Source organism: Paralichthys olivaceus, chromosome 1 (genome assembly GCF_024713975.1).
Source record: "Paralichthys olivaceus isolate ysfri-2021 chromosome 1, ASM2471397v2, whole genome shotgun sequence".
Taxonomy (NCBI): domain Eukaryota; kingdom Metazoa; phylum Chordata; class Actinopteri; order Pleuronectiformes; family Paralichthyidae; genus Paralichthys; species Paralichthys olivaceus.
The window spans coordinates 8,874,740-8,893,563 of record NC_091093.1 but is presented as its reverse complement, the minus strand read 5'-3'; the positions used below and the strand labels follow the sequence as shown (position 1 = coordinate 8,893,563).

Here is an 18,824-nt window from a genome sequence, read left to right as displayed (position 1 = left end):
TCAGGCAACATTTTATGTTTCTTTTACCACAGCTGCAGTTTAAGTAGTTGGACTCACAAAGTTCCATGTTTCATATTAACAGATTATCTCTTCTTCAAACCTTAATTTACATTTACATCCCATTAAGACTTTATGATCAACAACAACCTTGATGTTATGGTTTTTAACACAAAATTATAGTATTAACACACCTAGGTTAAAATGTTTAAACTGCATCACGCAATGTAACACAACATCCCTGACAATGAGAATGCTCCACATTGGTACTTTAAAGATAAGACTGGTACATGTCTTTATTTTCTCATCGTGAACGAATCTGTCAAAATAGGAAACCATCTTTCAGAACTGTCCAGTTTCAAGTTATTTAAAAGGGGTTAAACGGGAAAAAGGCTCAGTTATTTTCTATAACAACTAGGCACAGTAGTTTTCACATGACAAACTGGAGCAAATAGAACATTTGTTTAATCAAGTGAAAATAAACTATAGTGTCCATGCAGTCATGGTTCATTGATGGGCTTTAAATAGATTTTAAACAGCAATGAAGCCCTATGGCACAGAGGAATAAGACATATCAGGTTTTGGAAACACAAGATACTTATTAGCAGGATTCATATTTTTATTTCTAGAGATTTCTTGAAAATTTGAAAAATTCAAAATTAGAATAGCAGCAGAATGATGCATTAATTAAAATGAAGGAAGATGCAGATCTATCTATCTAAAGGCAACCACGCTTTAACAATTGTTTGCGTCTATCCTTAGATCAATGTTGCTTTCTAGAGAAGTGAGAAGTGCTTTTAATAAACTACTAAAAAAAATATTTTACTGATGAAAACACAGTAAGGTAAAAAATCTCTCCTTCACAAATGGCATCTTGTAATTCGCTTGGTTGTATATATCTGACATGTTATAAAACACATCGTTTTAAAGAGTGGCCCTGACTTGCAGATCATCTTGAGTCACTTTAAATTAGTGGTTGGTGTAGGATTTTTCTAAATCGGAGGCCATAAAGGGGCCACAATTTCCACAGAGAGGCCAATTATATGTTCAACATCCATACACATTTCATGATTCAGTGATTCATGTGCATAATTTAAGCCATTCCTTGTTTCCTGTTACCTCTATAGCTTTGAGCAAAGCCAGACATCATTGTATTTATTTTGAAAATTGTCAAAAACAAATTGTCATAATTAGTCTTAGTATGTGACTAGTTTTTTTAAGATTACTGACAAGACAAGGAAACTTCAGGGGCCAAACAAATTTCAGCTGGGACTGAATCCACCCGTTTAAATTCAGGATGTTTTTTGTAAATATGTGGAGGGCATGCTTTTTGATGACACACTGAAGCATTGTGTATGAGTTGCTAAATACTGGACGAGCAAATAACCTCCCCCCTGCAGGCCCCCTGGCCCCGGGCCTCAGCCACCACAACATCACAGCTGAACAAAGCCGTCCCTCTCTCTCTAGTGCCAGCATGGTGATTACAGGCTGAATTTAATCCTGCTAATTATAATTTCAGATACAACAAGGGAAATGTTGACAGTGAAAAGTGACATTTAAAGCAAATGGCTACTGGGTCAGGCACACTGAACTCTTAGCACTTTGTCAGCTTGTTTCCTAATTGAATGAACTTGACAATAATTGAAGTGTTTTATTTTTGCCCTTCTTCCCATAAAAGTCTGCCATGCCAATTAGCTTTAAATCTCCCCTTTCCCTCTCCCTTTTCATGCTGTTGAGGAGGCAGGGACCGGCATATTCCGATCATTTGCATTATCCAATTCGAAATCTGCTTTGAAGTTGTGAGATTCTGTAAGAAAAAGGATCCACTTATCCCACATGAAAAAATGTTCAAAGCTCATAAATTCACTGGAACAGATGTACATTATCATTGGATTTGCCTTTTTTCCCTCTCTTTGCTCCTGTATTGGTAATAGACTACCTCATGTCCTTCTCATCCCTTAGCATTTAGCATCCTGCCTTTGCAGAAGCTTGCACCCCGCTGTGCCAGCCCACACTTCAAAGCTTGCTGCCTATCTGCTGGAAACAAAGCGCACAGAACACATTATGGCAGCCTCTCATTTCCCCATATTTAAGTCAATATCATTGCTTTTTTCTGCCTGTGGTTCCACACAGATAGGATTTATTTCTACCCCAAAAGACAACTTGCTCTAACCCGACAGCAAAAATACAACACGCACAGGGAAGGTTATCCCATTATAGTCCCTGCTGATGTAGGATTTTTCCATCATAGCCAGTGAGCTGTTCATAGCAGTAAATATGAATTATTACATCCAAATAAATGCAAAAATAAATGACTGATTAGTCTTCGCTTTGTTAAGAAGAATCCTTGAGCCCACAATATACTTCTTGTTTAATCATGCATCCATATAGGCAACCGGCTATGTCTTGAACATGATGGTTCACATGCTTGCTTAAATACTACGCATGTTACTGGTGTATTCTAGTAGAAGGCAGACCCCAGACTAAAGATTGTAGAGCCCTCTGCACTATCAGCTTTGAAAAAGACCGTTCTTTCTGCTACTTCCTGGTGTGCTTGTGGTAAACATTAACAAAGACGCTGACTCTACATTTGGCTAATGTTAGGAACAAGAAAGGAAAAGCAATGATCCTGCATTTTTAGGTGGTATGTCACACCTCAAAATCCAACACATCGTGAAAACGGCAAGTTTACTTCGCTCGTCAAAACTGAAAAGATTCTGCCATTCATCACGATAATTTCTGGGGACTTGAACAACCTACGTACTAAATAGATGCAGGATACTTAAGAGCAAGTACACTCCGACCATTTTGCTCAGCAGAATCTGTTCCTCCACTTTACAATTTACACTTACACATAAATATCCTCTTGGGCAGTAGGGTTAAAATAAGTGAGTGAGTATTTTTCTTAAATACCTCTGAGTGGAGCAGTACTGAGAGACCATTACTCCCCTCACTGCTGCTCTTTATTTTTTTCACTGTAAGGCGTACGCGTCTCTGGAGGAAGATCCTCAGAGTAACTGCTCGCTGTAATTGCTGTGTTTAGTGCTCATTTATAAATGCTCATGTATTTTTTTGCGCCAAGCTCAACTTCCCATGTCTTAAGTCTCTATTCTTTGTTCACTTTAGTGCTGAGAAATAACCATTTTTCAGCTAGTAAGGATCAAAACTAGCCTTAAAACTAGCACCTTAAATTCAATCAAGCGACATCAAATTGCCCTCACTCATAAATATCATTTCCCTAAATATGCCTGATTTTTTTTACATCATGATCCATGAATTAATCTCTGAATAGAAAGTGATGAATGAAAATTTCATTACATGGATCAGCACCAAAATATAATGGGTTCCTTCCTGGCCAATTCCACCAAGTTTCATGGAAATACGTTTCGCCACTTTTTGTGACAAACAAACAGGGGCAAAAACATGATCTCTTTGGTCGAGGTAATTAATGCTCACAACTCAACTCAACCTTGAAATTTCAGTTCTATGTGCAAATAAGACAATTGGATGACATGGTGAAACCTCACTGTAGACCAAGGTGTCGGGCTGCATGATCACATGATCTCCGCAGCAGAGTTAATACTTTACTTTCTGCATCAGGCTGCTCCACCAAAAGCATCTGTGCAAAAACCTTGTGCTGCATTGTGCATGTGTGAAAGGCAAAGTCCGAACCCAGTTCTCCCGACTTCACCTGCAAGTCATGTCTGAAAATTGCTTAAGAGGATTATTGTCAGCTGTGCTTCTAGCAAAAAGAAAAGCCTGATACAGCGTAAAATAAACTGTAGGAGTAGAGTACAGTATTTTTAATAAAAAAGATATTAAACTGCAGTTGAGATGTACGCAAGTGTATAGGTCGCTTTTCTTCAAAACTCCAAAGCAAAATAGTTTACACTCCTTGTCTCTGTGCCTGTCCTCAACCAAAGACAGTGAGTGGCATACACAGGCTGACACGTGAGAGGAAGGACAGTGTCTCCAGTGCTGTCCTTTCAAAGGGCGTGAATGCATTATCAAACCGTAACCCTGCACGGCAGAAGAAAATCTCCATGAACACCAAGGATATTACCAACATATGTAAAGAGTTGAAAGCACCTCAGATCAAAGTCGAAGTGGAAAAAAAGAAGAATATGTCAAAAAAAATTCAGGCAACAGCTAAGAGAGGATACAGTAGGAAATTGCCCCGTTGCAATGAAGACACAAAAAAAGTTTTTGAGTTTTTAAATTTTTTTTTCTTATTACTCTTTTAAAGATTGCACAAAAGAAAAAAGGTGATCTTAGCTCCTGCTGGTTTCAGTCCACAATCTGCATTTCACAAAACAACAAAACAAGGTGTCACCACTTCAGAGTCAGAATCTTGTGATACATAGAGAAAACAACATTATTGTTTACTGGGCCTTCACCTTCCGATATCCAGCCACAGCAGCATGGTGCATTGTGTGTTTTTGTTTTCCTGTAGTACAAAGCTGTTGAGTCTTCCAATACTTATGGCAAATATAGTAAAGCAGTTTTATACAAAGTATAGGGTCTAAAGGGTTTGCCAAGTCCCTATGACACAATACAGTTTATTTTCTACTAAATGATGTTCGCTTTGCAGGCTGAAAGAGAAAAATTAAGTGTAGGCTCGGTTTAAGCACATTCTTTCAATATAGCACCATTCTGTACTAGCTATGATCGCAATAAGCCAGGAAGACATATCTTTATTATTTGTAATTTGTTCGCACCTACTGACAATTGAAAATTTTCCAGAAAAACCACAAATAAGCCTGTTTCAATAGGAGGCAACTTTAAAAGTGAGTGTCTATAAATAGATGGCCATTCCGAAATCTCTTTAAAATAATAGTTGAAGGTGTCCTGCATAAATACTTGCAGACATCTGGCTTAGTTTAAAAGCATAACAATAAATATTGCTTTATTAATTAATTACAATTAAAAAACGGAAAGAACTGTCCAATATTCACACTTTACATGGGCCAACATTAAATATTTTCCTATAACCTTTAAGATGTGTAAATTCCATGTGATTATGATTGTAACCACTTACTTTACACCACTGATGTAGATGACTAATTCTTTTAATAGCTGAAATGTGTGAAGCAGTGGTAATAACCTGGTAAGCTGCGCTACGATAGAAATAAATTGTAATGACGATACAAGTCTTGCACTGACTCGCTTACACAAATAGACGTGTTCGTGAGAGGAGGGCACATATCACATTGCCAAGAGGCGGCTTCTCTGTGGCTGCCCCGACCAGAGATAAGCTGCTAAGCTGCAGATGAAAGTGTGTGTGCATGTAGAGAGCGTGGCGTGGTGAGCAGCTGTGGTCGGTCAGATTTGGGAGCCTTCTATGACACCGAGGTTAAGATACAGTGGTGAGGAGCTTTACTTCCATACACACTAGCACACATTTCCCCCTACCTTTCATATCAGCCCATCTTGGAAATTAAAGATAAAAATGTATTCATAGTACATTACTTTTAGGTTTACGTATTTGGCAGACACTTCTATCTGAAGCAACTTACAACTTTAAACAACAACATTAAAGCTTCAGTACAGTGGGAGACCACAAAGTAAGTGTGGATTCAGTTTGATAAGACAAGGTAAAAGAGAAGACGTGCACCAAAAGTGCAAAGTAAGTGCTGGTTAGGCTTGATGATATGGTGGTAGAGGTTGTTAGAACAAGAGGTGCTCTAGGTAGAGATGGGTTTTCAAGAGGTGCTTGAAGATAGTAAGGGCCACCCCTGCTCCATCCCCTGCACATAAAGCTTCAGTCACAGATAACAGAGCAGTTTCAGTAGAGTGGCCACTCTGGCTAGACTGATTTTGATCAAGGACGGCATTCCGACCTGTTTGAAAACCAGCCTTGTGATAGTCATAGATAAGTAATGAGACTGGTCAAAAGTTCTCAACTCCAGCAGGCTTTTAACTGATCCTCTTTGAATGCAGTTGGGAATGTTCCCAAGCCAGAGGAGCACTTATCCAGTGTGGTGGAAGATGTAACTTCTAGGTCGTTGGTGGGAGTGGGGTACATACAATCTTGTTTATTTCATGACTATGTGACAAGTCAGGAGTTTTTATACTTTTTCCTCAGTGAGAGGTGTGACTAAGATGGTATGCCATTGATCATTGGAGATAGAGAAATACAGTATATGTAGTAAGTCTTCAACATGTAACACTTTTAGGAGCCTTACTTACACTCAGCTAGATGGCTGTGTGAATGAAATGGTGGGCTATCAACAGGAGCCAGAGAGTATAAGAGCTGAGCAGAGTGCTACATGTTTGCCCTGCTGTTGTGCTGTCCAAACAAAGAGAGACAATGTTAACTGGGAAGACCTGGGAAGAGGTTGTCTTTGAATGTTTCAGAGATTTGATGCCCGACACGTTTTCAGTAAAGGAGGCAAAGATATCAGTTGAGAGGTCAGTGTCTGGTGGAGGTGCTGCAGGATTGAGTAATATCACTGGCACTGCAGATTGTATCATTGAAAAAAAGAGTTTTAGTGATACTGATACTGGATGAGGGCAGATCAGAGCGATGGACAACCCTTGAGATCAGCAGGGTCACTGGTTTTTCTCCTAGCAGCTGTGAGAACAGTACGTAGCTTTCAGTTGAGGTTAAGGTTAGCCAAGGTGGAGGCAGGTTAGAGGGAGCAGGTTTGATGGATAGCAGACACAGGCTATTCAGAGACGAGATCAGTAGAGTAGATGAACCCTGAGCAATCATTGACTGCTATTGAGGGAACAGTTTGTGGCAGAACAGAACCAGAGGTGGTGAAATGGAGGGCCACTTCTTATGGGACACATATAGTGCAAGTGAATTCATGGAAGTGCAGTAGTGTGGCTGTTAAGAACTCTGTGGCACTTTCTTATGAGAATGAGGTCAAGTTCTGCTGATTTGTGAGTTGGGGCCTCAAAAACTGGTCAAATGAGCGAATCAGAGACAGAAGGTCAGATTTCTCTGCCCTAAAGAAACTCACAACAACCAGTTGACACTTGCAGTCGTGCACAATCAATGCATTTTCAAACAGCAGCAAGGAACACAAAGATGTGAATGAGATTACAGAGTAGCGGCACTTGGTTTTTCTTAGTGATTCACACATACTCTGGATTAACAGCACAAAAGATGTATCTCCGCTGCAGGAAAAGATTTTAAGGAAAAATACAGAATTTGATCTGTATAGCCAAGCAACAGTAATGAGGTCCCAAATAGCAGGAGCACCACTCTCATCCAAATCCATTGTTCCAATATGGCCATAAGTTGCAGAGTTGTGCAGTGGACAGCTCTGTCACTTCCGAAACAATTAGGGATCGCACAGGGTGGAATGTGCGTGTTCTCCATGTTTCTGCACAGGTTAGGTTGAAATGGGGCTTTAACATAAGTGGAATATGGTTTGCATATGAAATGTCTACATCCGGATTCTATGAGGATCAGATCCATCAACAATCCAACAAAGGGAATTGAACACATCTTAAATAAAAATCGGATATCTCAATTGTAGTAGAAAATGATCAGATGTAAGTATGCTAATATATTTGTTGTATGAGTATATCTATTATCTTAAGGAAAACATACAATCTTGTTTATTTGCTGATGAATACCTCTGTCATGTCTGTTTAGTAACTATGAAGCTGCCATCAATTGTGGCTTAGCATAAAGACTGGAAATAGGTGGCTCCATTTAATATTCCACCTATGACACCTTGTGTTACAGCACATACTTCCTCAGTCATTTCCTGAAAATGAAGACCTACATTTCAGTAGAGGTTGTTCTAGCATAAACAAACAACAAATTCATATTGTTAACTGGTATTATTTCAAAATAATGTTTATTATAAATACACATGCACTGTGCAAATCTGCACACCAATACACATACTACTGGTGAAAACTGAAATAAAATGACTCGATAAGTCAGTCAGTTTATAAGGAACAGGTTCATACTTTAATAAAAGGGTATTTCCCTTGGCACAGGTCTGCTATCAAATAAATAGAGCAATTAATCAAATACAATCTATCTCAACTAAACAAAGTCATGAAAAAAAATATTAGGAGGGAGGAGGGAAAGGGAAAGAATAGCTAGTGCTAAACAATTTTCCTTTACAACAAATACCAAGCATCTGTGTGTGGACACAAACAGCTTGTGGTGGAGATTCATTCCTCCCTGCTGAGTCAGATTGGTGTGGTGGATACTGCTTAAGGAATACTAGCTGACAGTAGGCAAGTGAGATAGCTTGACAGTCATCTCAGTTTCTTTCTACATGATGCTGGTTTAACCTCTGTGGTCCACTATATACATCAGATTTAAAAAGAAATGTTGACACACATTGATATTAGTGGAGCATTAAATACTGTAGTAACATGGAAATGTGGCTCTGGATATCCTATACAACAGGACAGAAGATTGTGTGACATGATTTGACTTTGACCGTTCCGAATGGAGACATTCATAATTTGAAAGATAAAAGTTACACCTGCTCTCGCATCATAATCTGGCAAACAAAATAAAACTAATCAGATTCTGGTAGGTGTGAACAGGGTGGCTGACAACTTGGCTGCTCGCAAAATGACAAAAACACCTGCACATGATCTTTTTTCCACTTAAAATATAGAGACATTTCCATAATGTGATGAGACAGAAGAGGGACAGTGGCAGTGGGAGGTTACGGTTTTCCCAAACCTCCATAAATGCTGCTGAGATGCTCTTGAGAAAAGCAAAAACATCCCTTGTTGTTCCAGTGACGGTGCTTTGTGGCCAAAGGTATGAAAGTACAGTTGTAGTTTCTAGAGAGTTGTTAGGTTCTAGTGTGACTTCAGGTTACTCTATGCATATGAGGCAGGGAATTATCAAAAAAGAGCAATGTGTCTGTATTTAAACTCTGGGTGAAAGAAATTTAAAAAAATTCAACCTGACCTGATCTGACTGAATTTTGCCAAATCCCTTTATTAGCCTTTGCTCACCACATTGAATCAGACCTCCATGCTGGAAAAACAGTCGGCTTATTCCACACTGCTTATATTTAGAGCCATACATTAGTATCAACACTTATTTCAGAAGAGGTGAAAGAATCGACAAAGGAGTTACAGTGTTATGAGGGGTCCAGTGGTGAGGACTCCAGGAAAAGCAGTGTGAGGTTAAGGAGCTGAGGTATGGGGCGCAGCTGTGATCTTCCTTTGGGGAATGACGCCGTTTTAACCACTGGGTCCCATGAGCTGAACCGTCTAACTGGTGCCTCCCGCTAAAGGACAGCCTGCAGCTGTGAGAGGACATCTCAGTGTGGAGGACAAGACTGGCATACAATGCATTCTTGCTCATCACAAAAACACACATGTCTATGACAGACTATTACAGTCTCTTGGATTGTTTGGGAATGAAGCCCGCTATTGAGAATGTGTTCTCCCCTCTGTATGTATGTGGCTACCTTGGAGCGAGGCACTTAAACTCTCATTGCTCCAAAGGTCGAGAAACATGCTGCACTAGAAAAGAAGAAACAGGAAAGTGCTGAACATTATCAGTGGGAAAACAGTCCTGGAGAAAACTTCACTGCTGCCTCGGTCAGACCAGATGTGACGCAGGTAAAAACACTTTTTTCATGCTGGTGCCATCGACCTCTGCACAGTTACTGCAGCGCCCACAGAGCATCATGGGACAGGACGAGCAGACAGTCCCTGTTGGCAGGAGAGTAGCAGCGGTGAGTTATGGGTCTTGTGGAGACTGCAGGCCGGGCCCGGTGTCATACAGCACCAGAGGAATGAGACAGCTGAAAGAAGAAAGACCTGCTGACAGCTGGAAACAGAAGGAGTAGCCATGTGACCTCGGAGCCAGGGGCCAGACAACAGAGCTGCTGGAGAAAGTGCTGGCCTTAAAGTCACATGGTCCAAAAAGAATAGCGTGGCACGTGACAACTCCCGGGTGTGAATGTGAATCTGGATCTAAAGCTGGCCACTCGTGAAAACTGAAATGCACGCTCAGCATTTCGTGACATAAATAACTGTTCAAAAAAAGGTCAAACTCCATCCTGATAAATGTATACAGACATCTGATGGGCTGGGTGTGACAAGGTTTCATCTTATGCAAAATAGGCTAAAAGGCCTGAGAAATAACTGGTTTACTCTGATCTCACAGATACTGACATTCTCTTATTCTGTATTTAAGTGTATGATGGGACTGAAGATATGGGATTTAACTGCTGACTATCCAAAAATAAATTGACCTTTTATTTCCAGGAACTTAACAAAAGCTTTATAGTTTATGCATTTCAATGGTTTAAGGCTGATGTTATTTCTAGCTTTAATGCAGATATCAACGTCTACACAAAGGCCCTTCAGTTACAGCTAAGCTCACATAACCTAAACTCCATTATTATGCTTTGATATATGTTCAAAAGTACATCATGTACCATAAACACTACTGAACAATTCTGAACAGCACTGTTGAGAGTTGAGATTTCACTCATCTAGCCATAATTACTTGGTCACGGTTACGTATCTCATCCGATGGCATAGAAAGTCAAAGCAGAGAGAGCGAGTGTGCGGCTGACAGATACACATTCTTGTCAAACAGGGGCTCCTAGTGGTCTTATAAAATACGGCTGAGTAGGAAAGCAAACAAGAGCATCAGATAGTGAATACAAAGATATCACATTATCAATAAAGCTTCTAAAATTGATAACAATATATACCTTATGTACAGTAAATATTAGTTCATAAAAGTAAGGAGCTTCTCGACACTTCAGTACAACAGATTGTGACACAATTCCTCTTCTTTCAAAAAATGTTTCCAAGTAATTTGAAAATAACCTCTGAATGCTTAGTCAAAGTCACGATTATAACAACAATTAGGATAAAATTAGAGGTAGCAGCGGATTTGGGATCTTCTTTTTTTTTTTTTACTTCCTTCCCATTAAACTTGCTGACGGGGTATTGCGTGCTCAGATCAGAATCTTCTTCTTCAAAAACCTGCCTGACAGCCAGCTTTAAATACTCACGCACCCATGAGCGCACTTCTCAAGTGGTTTTCAACAGACACCAGTGTCGTGACACTCACACACAGACACATACACACTTTTGCTACGCCCACACATTCAAACAATGTTCCACACACACACACACACACACTCACTCTTGCTATGCCCTGCTCTCCTACCACCTATATTCCTTCATGTATTCTCCTCTTTTTGCCAGTCTTTCTTTCTGTTGTCCCTCCTGTTCCTTAGAAACCTTTGGGCTTAGTGGTCTGGAAGGGTTGTGGTGCTGGTTTGGAGCCGTAGATTTGATCAGGTACGGGGACACCAGGTCAGAGGGGAGAGGAGCTTCTGAGCTGTTTATCACATCTGTCCCTCCTGTCCTCCTCTCCATCCCCAGCTGTGATCCTCAGTCCTGCTGTTTGTCCGACCAACCTCTTTCTAACACTGGTTAATCACGCCTCGCACAGGATCACCCCTCCTGTGACCCCCCCTCTTGTCCCCTTGTCCCATGTTGACTACAGTGCCACTGGACTGCACAGTGTTTGAGGAGGAAGGCCACTGCAAGTCAGTGTCTGCAGGTCTGGCTGCGGTTTGTGGGGCTGCTGAGCTGTCCCAGACAGAGTGGAAATTCAGGACTGATAAAAGTGGTGGTAGTGGTGATGGTGTTCATGGTGGTGATGGTGCTCATGCCGCTGCACCACTTGCGCAAGCCCCCCCTCGTATAGCAGCACGCTGGGCAGGTTTCTCACCTGCTCCTTCTCCACCATTGGTCCCGGAGCCGCCAGAGGGCCTAAGGCACGGTAGCCCTGGCTCTCCTTGGACCGCTGCTTGTGCTTGCGGTATGGCGCTGCAGACTGGTGAGGAGGGGTCTGGCTGGGCAGGGCAGGGGGGGGAGGAACACCTCGACTTCTCATCACCCTGCCACTGGTCTGTGCAGGAGGTGTGCGGCTGTGGGACTTGGGAGAACGGAGGGCATGTTTGCCTGAGTCTTGGCCACGCGGCCGGGGAGGGTGGAGGTTGTCCGGGGCGACAGTGTCCACAACAGTCTGCAAGCGGCGGTGGTGGGAATGGGAGTGGCCATTTTCCGGTTCGTGGGAGCGAGAGCGAGTCTGGTTGGATGAGCGGGTCTGGGGCTCTGCCTTTGTCGGCTCTGGGACTGGAGCTGTTAGACAGACATGCATATTTATTATTCATTTTAACCATTTTAACCAAGAAAGGAGCAATGATAAATTCAAGATTGCAGAGAAACAATTCCATCACAGGACAGTTCAACTTATAAAATTCATTCCATGGGCACTTATGACCCAGCAAAAAGAGGAAGGAGAAGAAAACCAACTATGTGAAAATGATTGTGCTAACAGCTAAGAGCCACTCAAAAGCTCCACATTAAGGTTCTAACAGCTTTGTATCAGGTTCTGTCTTCTACTGAAGTGACTCAGAGCACATCTCTGTTAGCACCATCCTAACAGAACCAATATTAAACTAATCATATGTCATCACTGACCATCAGATCAAGGCCACTGCTCATTAGACCTAATATTTCACTTCTCAGCAGCCTGTTCTGTTGATGGGCTTCAGACTTGAACACTTGGTATATTGTGCTTGCCTCAGCCCAGATGTTTGTACTGGCGGGGAGCTCAGCGGGCTGGTAGTTCTACCTAATGGCTCCAAGCAGGTGCCGCACTAATGAGGGCCCCTGGATGCAGCTTCAAAGGGGCCACGGTCTGCGTTCCTTCCTCCCCTCTCCCCCTCCTTACCCCCCTGGCCCCGGTCCACTCACCGGCTCCAAAGCGGGACGTGTAGTTTTCTATGCCTGCCAGGTCCAAGTAGTGGTTCCTGCGTTCCAGGTTCTCATCCACACAGTGGCGCTGGCAGCCTGGCTGGGTGTGGTGGTCACTGTGGTGGCGCCTGTGGACACAAGCGGCACCTTTCATTAGGTAGCATTTTTGGTCAGTAGTGGTGGTGCTCACAGTAAGTAAAACTAGTGTTCCTTATGATCAGGCAGCTGCAGAGTAATTGTTAGAGAAGTGAGATTGTGACTGGAAAATCACAGGTTTAAATCTCCACTATATGAACAGAGGGCTGGCTCCTCCTGGGTACAGCGGAAGGGCAAAACTAATTTAAGAATATACGACTATTGCAGATCCCAAGTGTCTGAACAACAGCTGCTACTTGCAACTATTCCTGAGGAAATCTCTAGTTTACTGAGTCAGAAAAAGTAGATGCTCAAACCAGTGATCTCAACATATGATAATAACAAACTTCAGATTCTTTCTCCTCCTGTAGACACAAGTCTAAATAATAGAAATTAAAGTGTGCAGAGGAGGTGGTTTACCTTAGGAGTGCTCGACTCTTCTTGTCTGCACTCTTGGGGTCTTCTATACACTTGTCATTTTTCTCTCTGGGGTGGGACAACTCTGTGTATGTGTGAAAGACAGGGGGCTATTATCAAAGACAGCTTCACAGAGCAGCCACAGACACACACACAAATACACAAACATACACATGACAACAGTCACACAAGCCTCAGAAGAAAGCAACCTTTGTTTGGGGGTTTTACTTTGAAGATCTATAGAAAAGGAAAAACAACAATGCTTCATTTATTCTATTTTCAACTCCCAGACTCTTATAAGGCGTGGAATGAAAAAAAAATAGTTTATTAAGGCTGTGAGATCTGATGCAGTTTGAAATTAGCATGAAGGCAACCAGCGATATTTTCAAAGCTCGCTCTGTTTGAATCTCTTGATAGATATTTATAGCCGAAACAATAGGATGCAAACACACAGGAATATATACTTTTTGAGATATTTTTCACTGACTACTTGTTTACCAAGTCATCAGTGAGAAAAGTTAAGTTGAACGTAGCTATATTTTCCCGGCAGCTCCAAGAAGGGGGGCAGGAAGAGAAGGGGGAGACGAGAGGAAAAAAGGGAACTTTGGAGAAAAGAAAAATGGCTGTGGTTATCAAAAGGACTCGGCACATCTCTTAAGGTTTCTTTCAGAGTATTTGAAGGCACTGAGGGAGGGGGCCCACTCTTGGCTCTGTCACTCCCCCCCATCATTAAAAATGAACCCCATTGAGTGTGAGAGATGGAGCGACTCCGACACTGCACGGAACAAAGCTCTGACAGGCCTGAAGCAGCCGCCTTTCTGCATGACAACAAACACGTCTCTGGCTGAGCTGACAGCAGGCAACGCAAGGGGGACCCCAAAATGCCCTCACTTCTCCTCCAACGCCCCCCTCACCCACTGTGTTAATGCGGCTTTTACCTGCTGCACCCTGCGTACAGCTCCTCCACCGCTGACTGGAATCGGGAGCCACAGAGAGCTTGACCCTCAGTGTCTTGCTGCTGCTGGGAGAATGGTTGACGGAGGCATCCACAACCTCGTAGATGGTGTGCAGCAGGCTAGTGATATCCTGCAGGAGAGAGGTTATGGGAATGTGTTCAATCTTTGGCTTTTTGATTTTTATCATTTGATCACAAAAAATTGTTATCATTGGTGCAGAGACACAGGATTTTAGGGCAGATATTTTACAGAAAAGGGGGAACATGATGTTTGAGACTCTTCTTATTACTGCACTGTTTGAATTCAATATTCTGTAGCTCTGTGCATGTGTCATGAACGTAATGCTAGCTGGGAATTTAAAGAAGTGACTCAGACAACAGTGAACAGAGCAACACTGATCATGTCAGTTGTTTTAGCTTGGCTTTCCAAGTGAAGCGATCAGACAGGGGTGTAGAGACAAGGTATAAATTCATAAAAAGAAACTTCTTGGTGGTAGCAGAGGGGGCTGACTAAGATGTCAAGCCCGATATGAGCTATGTTACAGCTGTAAAGGCTCTACACACTCTCTGTTTAAATCCTCAATGCCTCCTAAAAAACTTATAGCACATCTGCATAGGGGGAAGCATCAATGTAGGTTTTCAAATATATGTGCTAAAGAGCATTTATACATACACCAAAGAAACATCAAATATATTTTCATGTAAAGTCATCATAAAGCTCTCCTGTAATCATTATCAATTATCAATAACTTAAAATTAAAAGTGAAACCACAATAACTTCAGAATGAGGTAACTATAACTATATTTGGACGACTTAATTTGTTTAACGCCGTATCAAGTGGCTTTTTATAAGCTATACCTTGTACAGAGGATCAGCAACAGCACAAGGTCTTTTCAAACCCAATTATATTTGTACATCATCTGGTATAGAAGTGAAACATACCGTTTTTCAAATCTCTTATTGTTTTTCTTAGAGCAGCTTCATCATCAGAGCTCATTTGACAAAACTGCTGAGAATTTAAGCCTATGCCACACAAAGCCTGTGCCATTCTGACTCACGGCAAAAAGAACGATTATGAATTCTTCAGGGCCCGGTTCCACATACTGGCTTCAGATATTGAAAAAATGTGCAAAAAAAAATAAAACAAAAAGCTTTCTCTATCAGTTTTGGCTTCCTTTTCTTTTTTATTTGTATGAAAGGGTAAAAAAAAGGGTTGAGGAAGAAAGATTTTCTTTCCTCCTCCAAGCTGCTGCTGCCTGCCGTCTCATGAGCCCTGGAGCCACAGGCAATGCCAAAAAAGCTGCACAGCCAACTACACAGAGGACAGCTCTGAGTCTCTTTGCGCTGTTTCAAGTTGTTGTCAAAAAACACGGGCCTTTCTGGATGTGAGCTAAGATCTGTACCAGGCAGCGCAAGACACAAGGTACCTCGCAGGAGATGGAAAACAACAGACAGTGCTGGATTTGGTTCTTACGAGGGAGATTGTGTTGGAGGTCTAGAACTTCTCTCCTCACTTTGTTTTGGGTGTGGCAACACCAGGAAAAGTAAAGGGGAAGTTATGGATTCATATCCAGGCAAAAATGGCATGGGGATTTGTACAAGCAAGCTGCCGAGTAACATTTTTGGGGCAGTCCCATAAAGGTTTCTTTCATAATGTTTCATTTATATTACTGTAGTAGGGGAAACTGGCGAAATGTAATCTTGGTAAATTTTCCAAAAAAGTGAGGGAGTAATTCTTCTGAGTGGCGGTGGCAGATTTTCTATTTTAATTGACTGCTTTGTATTTATTTTCGGAGCAGGTGATTATTACCTCTCTAGTGACTTTGCCGTTGTTGTCAAAGTCGTAGAGCGTGAAAGTCCACTCCTGCCTATTATCCTCCTCCACAGACACGGCGCACTCCAACTCCTGAAACAGCAGAACATTGAGCTATCAAGATCGTCCACTACGTGTGTGTATTTGTATGTGTGAGTCCTTCCATTGGCCCAGTTTCATCCAAAGGGGAAGTAATAAATGTCCTGTTCAGTCTTGACACTCACTTCAAACTGGAGCTGTTTCTGTGGCCCTGCGGGAGTTTGGCTGTCCCTCTCCTGCATCTTCTCCTCCACACAGCAGCTGTCTGTCTTCTCCGGGGGTAAAGCCACTGCAGCGACACACAGATACACACACAAAAAGATAAAAGAGAGAGCCTGAGGATGGAAATGTTGGATGCAGTCATAACCTGAGGATATGTCGTCGCCTTCAAGTTTTGCTTGTTAGCTCCTGCTTCTGAGCTTGGCAGCTGCAATTAAGTTGTGTCACACATTCAAGCGTTTTCTAGTTAGAAATAAATCCTCATTGTAATATATTTACAATGCATAAACCATAAATCAGAATTCAGCACTTGTATAATACAGTACAGTATTTGTGATCATATTAAAAAGCACTAGGACTAATGACTAAAACACCTTGAGAAAACAATCATGGTACATCAATCAGTGACCCTGTTTTAATCATGTAACTCCAGGGTCCAGCTAAATTAAAGAATGTGATAATATTTATATTTAATCTGTTATCAAAATGTTTTATGGTGCTTATGCCAGTACTGAACATATTTATTTCTTATATTAAACTTTTAAATTGGTAACTTATTTTGGCAGAGTTCCATGATAAATAATTACTTGATTTTCAGAATCATTGATCCCAAACTTTCAAACCAATGCATAAACAATGCTAATTATCGCCTTGTGGTAGTATGTGCGTTCACAACCAAGTTGTAATTTACATCCATGTCTGTCCAGACTCATAAGATTTGTAGTGCAGACTTTAAAATAATTTAATAAAAGGTATAAAGTGGATTTTATTCTTGAATTATGGCCAAAATGTTTATCAGGTCACAGTGACCTTTGACCGTCGACCAGCAAACTCTAACAAGTTCATCTCTGAGTTCATTGAGTCCAAATGGATTTTTGCTGCCAGATGTATGAATGAAACTCCCTCCAGGCATTCCTGAGATATCGCATTCACAAGAGTGGGACGGACGTGAGGTCACAAAGATCTAATCAGTTCATCCTCAAGTCCAAGTGAACATTTGCGCCAAATTTAAAGAAATTCCCTCATGGAGTGTCTCGATATTTCACGAGAACAGACAGATGGGCAAACAGAAAACATTACGTATCCCATTACTGCTGTCGTTGGAAATCAGGCATGTAAATGTTGAAACTGTGACAGCACTGATTTTTCTGTGGCAACAGCTCCATCAGCCACACATATAGAAATAGTTTTTCAATTCTCAGCTACAGTATATATATATATCCCAGTGGATTTGAAAGGGGATGTCAAACATGAAACCAAATGGTATGACATGCCTAAAACATGACAGACTATCAGGTGGCATATGAATAAAAATGGTGGAACTAAAAGAGCATCTGAACATCAAAGAGCTATATGTGGCCCCCCAAGTCCCCAGCTCCGAGCAGCAGAGCTCATCATTTTATAGACCGACATAAGACTAGAAGGAGACGGTCTGCAGGGAGCACTAATCTGTCACATGCACTCAACTGGTTACACCGATGGCCAGACCCACCTGTGGAGAGCCCGACAAAAGGCTATAACATAGAAATCAATGAAAGTTTCATGTACGACAGTTTATAGCACAAATCCTCACAGAAAAAGCCAACCTGAGAATTAGGGCTGCAGGATATCAGGAAAACATGCAATAACGTTGTTGAATGTTGCGATAGTGGTATGACTTGCGATAAATAAACAAATGCTGAAGTATAAGGTGTTTAAGTCCTTCTGCTTTAGGTTTGCTGCTAACATACACCCCATACAATGAGTAGCCTATGCAGACATTGAAAAAAAGGAAATGCATAATTTCCATTCCAACAACATGGTTATATTGGAAAAAATCCCACCTGGCAACTGACGCAGGGACCATGGACAGCTCCACAACCAGAGAGAGGCGAACAGCCCGACCCCAGGCAGACACCCAGGGAGCCATGAACAGCTCCACTTACAGCGATCATTTTGGGTCATATCATTTATGTTTGGACTGTAAAAAAGTTATGTTTTACAGTTTTTACTGGCTCTGGCAGTAATTTACTCCTCCTCTCTGCGTCTGCATGTGCCACTGGTGTGAAATCCTCAGAGTGTGTTGGGGTACACAACCCTGCTTTGCAACATATCAGACTCTAAACAGTGGAAAAACTAAATTAGCCCGCAACCTGAAGAAATGCTTGTAGCCGTCAATGATTTAAAAATTCAGTGTGTAGAATTTTGTGGTGAATTTGAATGTTTCAGCTGAATACCCCTCACCTTACCCTCCCCTTCCAAACATAAAAAACCTGTGGGAGCCTTCAATTTTTATGAAAACTCAAAAGGTGTTTAATTTGTCCAGTCTGGACGACTGTAAAAAAAAAAACATGGCGGCCGCCGTAGAGCGGACCCCTCCCGAAGTAAATATAAAGTATTTAAATATAAAGGGGCAATTCTAGGGCAAAGAAACAACAATTTGTACAATTAAGATGAAGCACAACGGTGAGAACATTGCTAGGATTCATTTCTATTCAGTTTCTGCCAGTAGATCCCTTTCACCTAAATCTTAC

At 41.6% G+C, this 18,824-nt stretch overlaps 1 protein-coding gene across 1 annotated transcript in view; it reads right to left on the bottom strand.

Annotated features, from left to right (window-relative positions):
• Positions 1-7,797: 7,797 nt before the first annotated feature.
• The window catches only part of nkd1 (NKD inhibitor of WNT signaling pathway 1), a 33,825-nt gene continuing 22,798 nt past the window's right edge, over positions 7,798-18,824 (bottom strand). The window contains exons 5-10 of the mRNA XM_020080237.2: positions 16,278-16,381; positions 16,051-16,146; positions 14,223-14,370; positions 13,288-13,369; positions 12,733-12,860; positions 7,798-12,114 (exon numbers count right to left, since the gene is read on the bottom strand). Of these exons, the coding sequence (XP_019935796.1) occupies positions 11,582-12,114; positions 12,733-12,860; positions 13,288-13,369; positions 14,223-14,370; positions 16,051-16,146; positions 16,278-16,381 (1,091 nt within the window). The 3' untranslated portion in view covers positions 7,798-11,581. The remainder of the gene's footprint in view (positions 12,115-12,732; positions 12,861-13,287; positions 13,370-14,222; positions 14,371-16,050; positions 16,147-16,277; positions 16,382-18,824) is intronic.